This window comes from Pollachius pollachius, assembly GCF_949987615.1.
Source record: "Pollachius pollachius genome assembly, chromosome: 3".
NCBI lineage: Eukaryota > Metazoa > Chordata > Actinopteri > Gadiformes > Gadidae > Pollachius > Pollachius pollachius.
This window is the reverse complement of record NC_136936.1, coordinates 20,160,060-20,173,568: the sequence shown is the minus strand read 5'-3', so window position 1 is coordinate 20,173,568 and position 13,509 is coordinate 20,160,060. Positions and strand designations below refer to the sequence as shown.

At 44.1% G+C, this 13,509-nt stretch overlaps 2 protein-coding genes across 5 annotated transcripts; both read left to right on the top strand.

Moving 5' to 3' along the window:
* On the top strand, positions 1-4,408 carry usf1 (upstream transcription factor 1). 4 transcript variants are annotated; one of them, XM_079731407.1, is made up of 11 exons: positions 1-22; positions 367-419; positions 534-583; positions 1,091-1,203; positions 1,788-1,901; positions 2,607-2,757; positions 2,917-3,004; positions 3,102-3,160; positions 3,264-3,364; positions 3,526-3,654; positions 3,742-4,407. In XM_079731407.1, exons 2-11 carry the CDS (start codon positions 412-414, stop codon positions 3,829-3,831), a joined length of 903 nt encoding a protein of 300 aa, XP_079587533.1. In that variant the 5' UTR covers positions 1-22; positions 367-411; the 3' UTR covers positions 3,832-4,407. The 4 variants fall into 4 exon arrangements, with proteins under 4 accessions (XP_079587533.1, XP_079587532.1, XP_079587531.1 ...); XM_079731406.1 differs by lacking the exon at positions 1-22 and having other exon boundaries at positions 34-419; positions 2,917-2,995; positions 3,742-4,408; XM_079731405.1 differs by lacking the exon at positions 1-22 and having other exon boundaries at positions 34-419; positions 3,264-3,358; positions 3,742-4,408.
* A 1,097-nt stretch (positions 4,409-5,505) lies between these two features.
* Positions 5,506-13,380, top strand: gkup (glucuronokinase with putative uridyl pyrophosphorylase). Its single transcript, XM_079732420.1, has 23 exons — positions 5,506-5,622; positions 6,052-6,158; positions 6,260-6,304; positions 6,388-6,541; positions 6,750-6,821; positions 6,912-7,000; positions 7,267-7,423; positions 7,639-7,716; positions 7,846-7,937; positions 8,139-8,244; positions 8,768-8,847; positions 9,070-9,138; positions 9,278-9,338; positions 9,447-9,463; positions 9,561-9,618; positions 9,739-9,831; positions 10,745-10,805; positions 10,944-11,057; positions 11,398-11,455; positions 11,580-11,648; positions 12,188-12,251; positions 12,597-12,668; positions 13,158-13,380. Exons 1-23 carry the CDS (start codon positions 5,566-5,568, stop codon positions 13,257-13,259), a joined length of 1,875 nt encoding a protein of 624 aa, XP_079588546.1. The 5' UTR covers positions 5,506-5,565; the 3' UTR covers positions 13,260-13,380.
* The last annotated feature ends 129 nt before the right edge of the window (positions 13,381-13,509 follow it).

Genomic DNA, 13,509 nt, shown 5'->3' with positions numbered 1-13,509 from the left:
CCGGGGGAGGGACCACTGCGCCGTGAGTACATCTTTGTTCACACTACTCTCTTTTCACAATAATTTCCTTATTTTGAGTATATTCTATAAATCGATAACTATTTTAATGGATATATTTTGACTGGACCCCGAACCCAACCCATCGTAAAGCTAAGCTAAAGAAAATAGCTTTGTTGAACATCTGCAGGAACCGCTGGGCCGAGTAGCATCGGATCCCGTAGCAGTAGCCTTACATCGACATGCTCCTGAATGCACCGGAGATGGTCCTCACATGAGGACCAACACTACCCATTTACCTCCGCCTTACCGGCTACAAGTTCATCCAAAGCCTCATCATTTTTCTTTTCCAACTTAATGAACTTTCAGTCCGTCGCTCGAGTAAAGGTGGTCTCCTCCATTAAGTCTGCAGACATGAAAAGGCACGTAGTACATATTAATTATTGATTACGGTATAACCCAAAACCATTCACAGTTAATCACTTGTTGGACTTAAGAGTTGTAAACACAATTGTAGTAATTTTGTTTGTTTGCAGTCAACAGAAAAGCCCTGACCCAGACGGCGGTGTTTCCGTCAACGAAGAGGGTAAAACCAATGTACACAACATGTTGTTTACTTCCCCGCTGATGGGACGTGTGTGGTGATGGGACTGTGTGTGATGCTTTTGGGACTGTGTGTGATGCTGGGACTGTCTGATGCTAATGGTACAGTATGATGCTAATGGGACAGTGTGTTTGGCTGGGACTGTGTGTGATGCTTATGGGACTGTTTGTGATGCTTATGGGACTGTGTGATTCGGACGGACTGTGTGTGGTGCTGGGACTGTGTGTGATGATGGGACTGTTTGTGACGCTAATGTGACTGTGTGTGATGCTAATGGGACAGTTTGTGATGATGAACAGCGTGTGATGATGGACTGTGTGTGATGATGGACTGTGTGTGATGATGGACTGTGTGTGATGATGGACAGTGTGTGATGCCGATTCGTCTTTGTGTGATGGTGGACTGTGTGTGATGCTGATTGGCTGTGTGTGATGCTGATTGGCTGTGTGTGATGCTGATGGATGAGTGATGCTCCGCTCTGTGGGTCAGGGTCAGCAGCCACCGCCGAGGACCACACGGCCATCGCCACTATTCAATCTGCGACCACTTTCTCCGATCAGCCAATCAAGTATCTATTCAAGACGGAGGGGGCAGGAGGACAGGTAATTAGAATGGTTCTTCTGTATGTTAAAGAAAGAAAATAATTTAGCATTCCACATTAAATGATTTGGGGGCAGATTAAATACAATCAAATACTTCGATACCACACACCATAATAATAATCGGAAGGCATCAAACTTTTGACATGACACAATTATCAAGTGTTCTTGCATATGTGAATCGCTTGCCATCTATTGGTATCTCCGGCACTGCTGGGGTCGACCATGCAAGGGTCCTTCTGGTGGACATTTCCCACAAACCCCCTCTTTTACTGAAAACATTTACAGATTCCAAATACTTACATGATCATTTAAATGGTATTCTTGACCGATTGCAGCCTGTGGAGTATAAGTGCACCGGGGGTGTTAGACTATTCTGATATATCGCCTTGGGCACACGTTACTTATGAAGACTAGTGCTTTTTCATGGCAATAGGCTGACCTCCTGTCTGGACCAGCACATGGTTTGATCTGGTCTAAAGGATAACAGGCCTCAGCTGAGAACAGCCTGCCAGCTTCCAGGTTACTAGGAGGACCCTGTCTGGTATACCATCAGTCTAACTGTTGTTGTTGTCGTGGATTCCTAGGTGACCTACCGAGTGATCCAAGTGTCAGATGGCCAGCTGGAGGCTCAAGCGGACGGGGGGTCTGCTGTCAACCTGGTCACTGGCTTTCCTGCAGCCACGCCGTCCGTCACACAGGTAGGACAGAGGGAACCCAGGGGTTTACCATCGCTCAAATGCAATGACCTACATTTATTCAGTGAGCAGACGCTTCATTTGACTGTCTCTATTTTTGCTTAAATTCCAAGACATAACGTTTCTAAGTTTGTATGTTTGTGAGTCACTGACTTACAAACATGTCCGGATGGAAAGGCAATTGCAATGGTCTTCTGGGATTAATAATGAAGTGATGGATCTTAATGTTTGCAGACAATATATCGTGGTAAGCTAGCTTCATTGGACCGTAGCTAGTGCCTTCCCGGGGCCTAATTATGTTTTTATAAATTAACATTCACTTTCATAATTGTTTGCAGCTACGTTTAGTTCATACTTTCCCAAACGTTGAACAGACACCACCAAGTAAAGGCCGCACATGTGGGCCTGCACACAGCGGAATGCACACCAAGTAGTCCGCAGAGAGGGCGGACGGGTCTTCATTGTTGCTCGGAACGGTGGATCAATAGATCTTTACTGGACAATAGCAACATATTTGGATAGACCGTATACAGCAGATAGACAATCTATTCTGAATATAGATAGACAATATAAAAGTCATTAGCTGTAATATGTGAATATTAATAAAGAAATGTCAAATTCTTTGGCAAGCAACGATGGAGAGGTGACCATGTTGTAATCAGCTGAACATGTCTGTATAGTTTAATAAATAAGTCTCCTTCTTTTCAGGCTGTGTTCTCTCAGTCTGAAGGGGTGGAAGGAGACGGTACAGAGACACAGTACACTTACTATCCTGCCACCATTGCTGATGCCACAACAGGCACCATGGTTACCACTGTACAAGCGTCGGACACGTTGCTGGGTCAGACCACACCTGCAGGTGATTAAAGGGGTGGTCATTAACAGCAGCAGCTGTGTGTACGTTCCAGAGCCTTGTTTCACTCGGCCGTTTGTCATCTAATGCACGGTAGATACGGAACAGGTATTTCTTCAATTGTGTATCTTCAACATATGTCCTCCTGTGCACTGTTGTTCACAGGACAGCTGTACGTGATGATGTCACCCCAGGAGGTTTTGACTGGAGCCAATCAGAGGACGCTGGCACCACGCACACAGCCGTACATTGCGTAAAAATTACCCTTTAACAAAATTCAAATAAGCCTATATATAGGTGGACCTTTGAATGTGAGAGACGTTGATAAGCTGATTTCTGTTGTTCTGCAGGAAACAGGAGGCTCCCCGGGCGTCCAGGGATGAAAAAAGACGCGCCCAACACAATGAAGGTAAGGCTCTGCTCCTCCAGACTCAAGCCTCCACAGTTCTGGCTAGGTACATATTCAGGTAGACGGTGGCCATGACAACCCCTTTTTGTGTTCTTCTTCACAGTTGAGCGCAGGCGAAGAGACAAAATTAATAACTGGATCGTGCAGCTGTCAAAGACAATCCCAGACTGCACTGTGGACTACACCAAGACGGGCCAGGTGAGCGTAAGTTATCACCAATATTTCACTCTGCATGTTGGGCTAAACATCCAGCGACCCACAATCACAAACATGTGGTAGGGCACTAGCCAACGTTTACACTTTCTTCTTTTGGAACTCAAAATCATGGTTGCCTAAATAAGGGGATATCTTGTACTGTGTTGCAGAGTAAAGGGGGAATATTGTCCAAAGCCTGTGATTACATCAAGGAGCTAGGACAGAGCAATGACAAGCTCAGAGAAGACATAAGCACTCTGGATCGGCTCAAGATGGACAACCAGCTCCTACGGCAGGAGGTACAGGCCAGCTATGTCACGCTTTGAGAGATGGTGAACCCTAGTAAAGTAGTAATGTTCATGCTCTGCATTGTTGCTTGTTCACAGGTGGAGGACTGGAAGTCCAAGAACCAGAGCCTGAGGAACCTTCTGAGGCAGCACGGTATTGTGGGAGCATCCAGCACTGACCCCCAGTGAAGGGGTCGGGCCAACGGCTGTGGTGGCATATTGGATTGTTTGGGCCAAATCAATATTAAAATGCGTTTAGTTACCTTGACAGACCACGTGTGCATGAAAGGGTAAGAAACGAAAACTAGGATCGTTTTTAAATACCTATAACGGAAATGCACCCCCAATAACATTTTTATGCGTTAAATATGAAAACAAAGGATCAACTACACATTAGAAACACTTTAAAATGGATAAAAAATGTTTATCTTGTAGCCTTTTAAATGCCTACCACAACAGATATGCTACGATGGTTTTGTCAAAATTTAATAAGATCTTATATGAACAATTTTCATGTACAAAAAATGTCTTTGTCGTATCTCAATTCTCCAGAAGGTTTTATTCTCTGTGGGTCAATTCCTTTTTTCTATTATTTTCAGTTTGACACTGATAAATTATGTCATCCAAGTAAGAGTTACCTGGCTTATTTTGTATCACCAAGCCCAGCTGGAGACTAGATTAATTGCATTGCAACAATGTAACTAACTGAATCATATGGTGTTTGAAAGCATTGCATTGTTGGACGCCTATGTATGTCTTTATACAAATAAAAATGAATAACATAGTTTTGTGTAAAGTACGACATCTCATTGGAAACCTTTTCATATTAACACATTGAAATTGTATGTCAGTTTAGCAGTTTTTCCCCTGCTGTGTTTATATTGTCAATGTACCATTGGGATCAACAGAATTAGTAATTCGCTATCAAGGGATTCTTATTCTACTTGGTTCTCATTCTCAAATGTGATGCACACAGTAATAACTTGAGAATTCATGAAAATACTGAACAGAAACACAGGTATACATCGAAAAGAATTCCCATGCACCGACAGTTAATTTCGTAAATATTTATTTTGGAATTGTAGCTTTGTATTGGACACTCATGGAGATTAATCAATCTCTCAATTTATTCCGGAATTCAATAATCTCTAACCTAACAGCTAAACTAAACCATCTCTAACCTGCTAATACCCCAATTTTACCAACCACCTTTTTCTAGGCGTAAATTGCAACGTCATCCTAGGAAAAATCCTCTCCCCTTCGAAGGCTTCTTAGAGTTTTAAAGGCAAAACCGTCCTAGTGTCGTAGGAGTGGGCAAAGCCATTTGGAGAGAGGGTCGCTACATCTCAGTCCACTCCAGTGGACCATTAAGAGAAAGGGTCGCGACTACTCAGTCCACTCCATGGACCATAGACCACTGAAGAATAAGCCCACCTCCGCGGATCCGGTCCCCTCGATCAAATGTCTATGGGAAATAACATGGCGTTTTTGAATGATCGTACATAACAAACTCAGTAGATGGAGAAGAAGTAAAAGCTGCGTCACGTTAAAGTGTGTAGTTCAAAACGTGACGCAGCTTTTACTACGTCGCCACCTACAGAGAGAGTCGCGACTTCTCAGTCCGCTCCAATGGACCATTGAAAGAGAGTCGCGACTTCTCAGTCCGCCCCAATGGACCATTGAAAGAGAGTCGCCACTTCTCAGTCCGCCTCAATGGACCATTGAAAGAGAGTCGCCACTTCTCAGTCCGCTCCAATGGACCATTGATACCATCATCCTTTCCGGTACTCCCCCTTTAAGACGATTGCCAACCAGCTTTCTTCACATCCGGTACCTCCCCTTTAAGACCTGAAGGATCTTCCCTCCGTCAACAAAACTTCAGCTGAGCTTCATCTCGATCTGATATACAAGGAAGCTTCGCCGATGATTTGTATACTTCTAGTGGCTGGGCATGGCACCCTTTTAGAGACACAAATAAAGGTAAATTAATTTAGAAGTGACTTTAGCTATTGAAAAATGCGAATAATGTGAATGGGTACAAAGTACAAAGTATGTGCACTGAAGATTAGCTATATGGAAGTTAGACCAAATGGTATCCCAATACCATTCAAACTTAACGTTCAGTGCATAACGGAGGTTTACATACAAGTGAAGAGGCTGGCACAAAGGCTCAGCCAATACAACTTTATAGACTGACTTTAGACAATAATGTGAATGTGTACGAAATGCATCCCTAATAAACAACGAAGGCATCCATGCAATGTATGAACAAATAGGTAATTTGTGATAGTTCTATATATATATATTAGAAAGTGATCAAATTTCAATGGATTTTGACGGAGAGCCTTTGCAATGTAATGCCCTTGTTATGACATCCCAGTCAATCATTAACCTGCCTGCCCTGAACAGTATGACGCCACGGGGCTGTATGGGCACCTGGCCGGGGTCCCAAAGGCCCTGCTCCCTGGGATAGGAGGAAAGAAGGTCTTGGACTTCTGGTGGGAGACCGTCAACACGTGAGTTAAACTCTCCCATCAGTTAGCCACAGAACACATGCACCATCTCTGGAACCTCCGGAAGAGCTCTGAGACAACTGCTCTGTCCTCCATTCTTCTAGGCGGCAACTGTTCACTGAAGTCTATCTGGTCACCAATGCGGACAAGTGAGTGCAAATAATTAGTTTGGTTCCCTTGTAACACTGCTGCACTGATCCGTACCTGAGAGGCTGGTGTTTGTATGATGAAGGTATAAGCACTTTGAGCGCTGGGCCACAGCCAACGACTTCCCAGTGGAGAACGTGATCAACGACGGCAGCACGACGCTGGATGACCGGCTGGGCGCCGTGGCTGACCTGCAGCTCGCCATCCGCAGTCGTCGGCTGCAGGCCGACATCATGGTGGTACGGAGGCGGCCTCTCTCTCTCTTTTTCACCATCCGTCATTCTGCAGGCACATTTGTCATCTGAACAAATTCTGTGTTCCACGAATGCAGACCTTAAATGGTCTGATTATATATTTATTATTATGATTGTCACTGGGTTCATTAAGCGTTTCATAACAACACAATATATGATCCCTCAATGAAGTTGTTGTGTTTTCTGGGAACAGATTGCTGGAGACATGCTCTGTGCAGATCAGAACTTTGATATTGCTCAAGTTATCCGCTTCTTCAGGTCCAAGGTAGAGTTTACACATTTATTGTACTTACTGCAAAGCAGAGATTAGGTTGATTTTGATAAAAAAAATGATAATTTGTATGGGTGTGTGTAGCCTGGAGAGCTGGCCATATACTATGAGTTGGAGGAGGGAGAGAAGGCCAGCTCAAGAGGCATCGTGGAGGTGTGCCCGGACACTCACAGGTGAGCACCGTACCTGTAACTCAGACGGGGATCCGGGTGGACACCCCCAACTCGATGTCCCAAAGCACTCCTTCCATGATGTATTTTCTGTTTCTGAAGGGAGCATGTGACGGAATTAAAAACCATTCATATTTCAATTAGTGGGTTTTATTATCTTGTACACATTTCTCTATTATTGTAATTGTGAAAGCTGTGTTTCCCACCAAGTAGCACATTGGGAAGTGTCCCTCATGAAAGTGGAATGATGGTTATTGTGTGTCTGTAAGGATAAACCGCTTCCTGGAGAAGCCAGAAGAAGAGCTCACGGACTCCCAGCTAGCCAGCGTGGTCTTCTACTGCCTTCAGGGGAGCTCTTTGTGCTACCTCTCTGAGTTCCTCAGTCTGAACCCACAAGCCCAAGACCGGAGCTTTGGATATTTCTGGGTTTGTATGATCACCTCTTCTATTTTCTATCTTTTGGTGCAAAAGTTTACAGTTTGTTTCCCACATTTCAAGACTGTTTGTATTTGGTTCATTTGTATTGGTAACCTGGTAGAACAGCTTATTTTAGATTGTTATTCATACCTCGTTGGCTGCTATACTTCATAGGAAAGCCAATTTCAGATGGGTGTTTATTGACTTGATGCGTGCCTCTGCAGGAGTGGCTTATCAACAAGAAGCAGCTTCCTGTTTTTGGGATGAAGCTCCCCACTGGCTTCCAGCTCATTGGACAAGTGGTCAGTCCCTTCCCATTTATTGTTATTATTATTATACATTAGAATAACTTGTTGATATTGTTCAAATATGTTCCTAGCTGGATGTATCTATGTTTCCTCATGACTTTTTATTCTATGGTCTGTCCTTAGGGACTCTCAGACTATACCAAGTGGCTCACACATTACTCTGCCAAGCAAGTGGACCAGCCGGCTAAACCCATCATACGCAGATCATATGCAAGGTAAAATTATATTAATGTCTTGATGGGCCCCCGATGGTGTCTGGGGATAGTGCAAAGGACAAGTATTTGATGTATGAATTAAGATATAGATTTGAAACAAGAGTCAGTCAATCAAAAATCATATTGTATTCAAAGAGAGCAAAGGACATCTTTTAATTAGTTGATGATAAGGTAAGAATTGGTTTCTTTTCTTCGGGACAGGGTGGGCCTAATGGGCAACCCCTCTGATGGTTTCAATGGGAAAACAATTGCCATGAGCATCTCTAACTTCTGGGCTGAGGTTACTCTGGTGGAGAGCGAGACTCTGGTATGCGCGCACGCACGCACACACACACAAGCACAAACATGCGCACACATGAATGCACGTGCACAGACAGACAGACAGAGACACGCACACACACACACATTTTAATAACACATTAATACAAAAATAATAACTTGGCAGTAGTTCACAAGTTAGAAGCACTAAAGGTTACGTAAAAACAAACGCATATCACAGGTACACAAAGCAGGGCCTCTTACATATAGAGCGACTGCCAATGATTAATTCAACTGAGTAGCTGCCTGCTCTGCTTCGACTTTGACCTACCCATCTTCCAGAAGGTCATCACTGCCAGCTTTTGAACATGGCCCTGACTATCAAAAATAAAACCAGTAGCCGACACCTAGAACCGCAGACAGACAGACAGACGGACAGACAGACAGACAGACAGACAGACAGACAGACAGACAGACAGACAGACAGACAGACAGACAGACAGACAGACAGACAGACAGACAGACACAGACATTATTCCGAAGGCGCTGCTAATAGTAGCTCTGTTTTGTAGGTTCTGCTCCCTCATCCTCTCAATGACCCGACAGAGTTTGGAAGCCTGCAAGATCTGTTCTGCATCAGCAGAAAGGAAGGGTTTGTACTAAACACTGTACAGGATGCCACGTCGTCCACACAAGTTACAATGTCCTCATCTAAATCTTAGATAATACACTTTATCTGCACACCAAACGGGAGGAGAAAAGTAAGACTTGATGTGTGTTTCTTGCTTTTCTTCTGGTGTGCGTCCTAATCACCCCACCAATGATGTTGATCCGGCAGCAGATCCCACTAACCTGCACACGCTTCATCTCCTAGATACCTGGGTGGACTGCGTCTGCTGCAGGCCACCTGCAAGAAGTTTTATCAGTTCTGCTCCAACGATGGGTGAGGAACGGCCTTCCACATCCAACGAGAAATGTTTGGACCACGCTACTTAATTAATTATCCAATTATCTAAACCCTCTGTTCAATAATTAATGATTGTGTTCCCATCATTTACATTTGTTCTTTGGTTCCCTGGTAGTATTGCTTTGACAAAGCAGAACTTTACACTGAAATATGACACCAACATCCCTCGACAAGTGGTGAGGACCTGTTATTCTTTTCATTTCAACTAATGGTTTACTAGTACAGCATTGTATTCATCAGATGTCAATGTTCACATGTCTGTTACTCTTTCTCTTATCCCAAAGGGCCTCGCCGGCAGTAGGTAAGACATTACGTTGGTTGAACCAAGGAAAGAGCTAGAGATTTGATTTGGTCAATGTCTCAAATGTCATTTTTTGTTTTGTTTCATTACTGTGCAGTGCAATCGTTTCAGCAACCCTGAAGTGTCTTATGAAATTCTACAACATCACAGAGGGTGTAAGAAAAACTTTCAATTGCAACCAAGCCTTCTGTTTTCGACTTACTTACTTTGCTCTAAATACATGGAAGAGAGAGCATTTTGAAACCCTGCCTTCTACCTCTGATCTGGACCTGCAGGACCTCCCCAAGCCCGTCAGAGCCAACTTCATCCTCAACGTGGAGACAGACGAGCTCTCCATCACGGCCGGCCTCCAGGACCGCGTGGTGCAGGTCTGTACCACGTAGGACTGTCCTCATACCCCCAGTCTGACCATTCAGACTTCAGATTAATATCTAAAGTCTGACCAATCAGACTCCAGATTAATATCTAATGTCTGACCAATCAGACTCCAGATTAATATCTAAGGACTGACCAATCAGACTCCAGATTAATATCTAGGGTTTGACAAATCAGATTTCAGAATAATATCTAAGGTCTGACCAATCAGACTCCAGATTAATATCTAAGGTCTGACCAATCAGACTCCAGATTAATATCTAAAGTCTGACCAATCAGACCCCAGATTAATATCTAAGGTCTGACCAATCAGACTCCAGATTAACATCTAAGGTCTGACCAATCAGACTCCAGATTAATATCTAAGGTCTGATTTGAGACGAGCTCAGATCGTCGTCAACGGGGTGCTCCACTTTCTTTCGATTCATATTTTTTGACCAATCATGGAACTGAAGACGGGATCTGTAAATCCGTCACTAGGTATTAGTGATCAAACACTTGGCCAGCACGAGTTGACCATTAGAAAGACAGTGAATAAAAACAGTGCTGCACGCCCTGGTTTAGAGCAAGAGTAAGGTACTTAATTGTGTAGCATCTACAGTAGCTGCTATCATTGCTTTACACGGGGAATGGGTTAGCCTAGAGATTGTAATACTTGCACTTGGTTCTATGAACATCTTTACTGTACCGACAGCAATATATTGTTTCACTACTTATGACAAATGTACTTATTGTAACAAATGCACTTATTGTAAGTCGCTTTGGATAAAAGCGTCTGCTAAATGCCCTAAATGTAAATGTAAATGTAAAATGTAAAAGAGTAACTGGGCAGTTGTAGGGCAGGGTAGCATAGGAGTCAGAGCACACTCACGTTGAGTCTCTCCCATCCGGCACACGTCCTCCTAGGTCTATGAAGGCTTGGTCTACATGGACTTCAGCAAGCAGCTCATGGAGGAACGAGGCTATGGTATGTATGGTCTGTCTGGCCTCATCCCGCCTGAAACATTCTCCTCAAGTGCACAGGCCAATGTGTGTGTGTGTGTGTGTGTGTGCGTGCGTGTGTGTGCGTGCGTGCGTATGTGTGTGTGTGTGTGTGTGTGTGCAGGAGAATACATCCCCATGGACATGAGCGGTCTTCCCATGTTCTGGCTGGCCTACCTGAGCGACCCCAGTGACTCGGGACGCATCCACAGCAACGTGCGGCAGCGCTGGCTCAGCGGTAGGAGCCCCTTTCCCCCCTCCATCGTGTGTCCCCTCATGGGACGGCAGGTCTATATTTACTGGGGCTGCTTGAAACCTCATGGGAAGCAGGTCTTTATTTACTGGGACTGTTTGAAACCTCATGGGAAGCAGGTCTTTATTTACTGGGACTGCTTGAAACCTCATGGGAAGCAGGTCTTTATTACCTGGGACTGCTTGAAACCTCATGGGACAGCAGGTCGTTACTACTTGAAACAAGGAAGCGGTGAATTTAGATTTGCCAGGATGATAATTTTGCCTTAACCGTACAGATTGGGGCTTGTGACCGTAGTTTAAAAAAACATTTGTTTTGGATGCAGGGGAGCCTCTGGTGGTGGAGGCCATGAAGTCTTTCGCTCAGCTCACCGATGAAGCCAGGTTCGTTCCAAATTGTTTGTCAGTTCCCTCTTTATAGTGCCGTGTTAAATGCTCCTAGCCATCGTATCGTCGTCCCCTTGACTTCATAGTAGAGGCCAACTCCCCCCCCCTGCTCTCCCCACAGGGCCGCTCTGGAGGGGAAGGACTGGCCCCTGTTGGCTCAGCTGATGGACTGCAACTTTGAGCTCCGCAGGTGAACTCTTCCTCCAAGATGACTGCTTTACCATGGCCCTGTTAACATAAATGAATAATATGGATTCTACAACCATTTTATCAAGTTTGATTTCTGCCTATGTCGCCGTCATGCCACATGGCCAAGGCTTTAACATAAGTGGACCAAATAACCCCAAGCAGCGCCCAGTCGGAGAGCATTCAGAGGCATGAGTTTATGACACCCCCCTTGCGTGATATCGATTAGCGACCAATAGCCATAGTAGCTACGCACGTTACTTGACCACTCGTCTACAGAGATTCTCTAGACGAGAACCTATCTCTTGTAAAATTGACATTGAGTGTAAGGTACATCCCCACCGGAGTAGGCCCTCACCGAGCTCGTCTACATCTCTGGTCAACCGTTCCCGCCCGGTTAGAATGGAGCAACATCTCTCTTTGCAATCTCACAACCGTTTTCAGATCGCACTTTAAAGTGAGACTCAAAACACAAGTGTAAACAGGGCCTGGACTGGTCTGCTGGTGGATCATACCAATATAATGGCCCACTTCTCCCCGCAGGTCTGTCTATAACGATGAGTGTCTGGGTCCCGGAAACCTGAGGATGGTGCAGCTAGCCAAACAGGTAAAGCTTCCCTTTGTTGAGATTCCTCAAGAAATGTTTCAATTAATTTACATTGAAGTGCAATCTGATATAGTGACTGCCAATAATTGTATTTACCACCATTAGTTGGAGCACCGTGTGTTTAGAAATAAAGTGCGCCTATGAAACAACTAATACAAAGGCATCCAACCACAACATCATGGGATAACACGTTTCTACTCTCCATCTACCATCTATGCCAGCCTAACAATCTCAGTACAACCTCTACGATGTACATTAGAATACAATACCAAATGTGATGATACTGAAGAGGATGTTATCAGGGTGCATTCCCATACTAACTTAGTGGTATATGCTGTCACCCAGTTTGGCGCGGCGGCCAAGCTGCCAGGCAGCGGTGGAGCGGTGGTGGGCCTGAGTCTGGACCAGCAGAGAATGGTAAGACTCACTGAACCAGCTCATTCTCTAGAACAGGGAAGGGATCTCAACAGGCTGATACTCTAGAAGAGGTTCATCGTCTACAGTGAACATAATTATCATCATGTAACACTTTGAGGGGAGATATTCATTCATTACAAATCAGGAATGGTCATCTCGTCTGGAAGAAATGCCCTTTTGGGTTATTTCAATTTGTTCTCTGATAGGAGATTAGGATATAATTGTTAATATATTGTACACTACCTAGAAAAGACCCTAGCTTTGGCACTTTGTCCAATAAAATGTAGCTTTGAAGGACATCACACATTTGTACGTCAAATGAAATGTATTTTGGTCATCTATCACATATCTAGTAGTACAAAAATGTGCTCTATTCGGGTGCAAAGTCAACCAGGTGTATTCTTTTTTTCAGGTGTCCCAGCCATTCATATAATTGTACTTCAGTCTGGTCATTAACGGCCTGTTGCTTTTCCATGCTTTTTCCACCAGGTGGAGATGAGGCAAGCTTTTCAGGAGGCAGGGTTCGTATTCTGTGTCATAGTGCCACACAATCCATCTGTCAGCCACCATGACCTCCGCCGTGTCCCGTGACAGGACAGACTTCACAACACATAACTTATTTATTTTAATTGTTTATCTTCACAAATGTCTTATCATAGCCTACAACTATTGCATTTTAGCAAATGTTATTTGTAATTTCACCACATAATTGTATCCGATTTGTAGAGAAATTAAAGGGACTTCTAATGAGTGTTGTGTTGTTGTTTTTTATGTTATATTGATAATGTGCCATTACACCTACTTTCGAAATATTATCAAATATCTTATCTTATAGCAATTG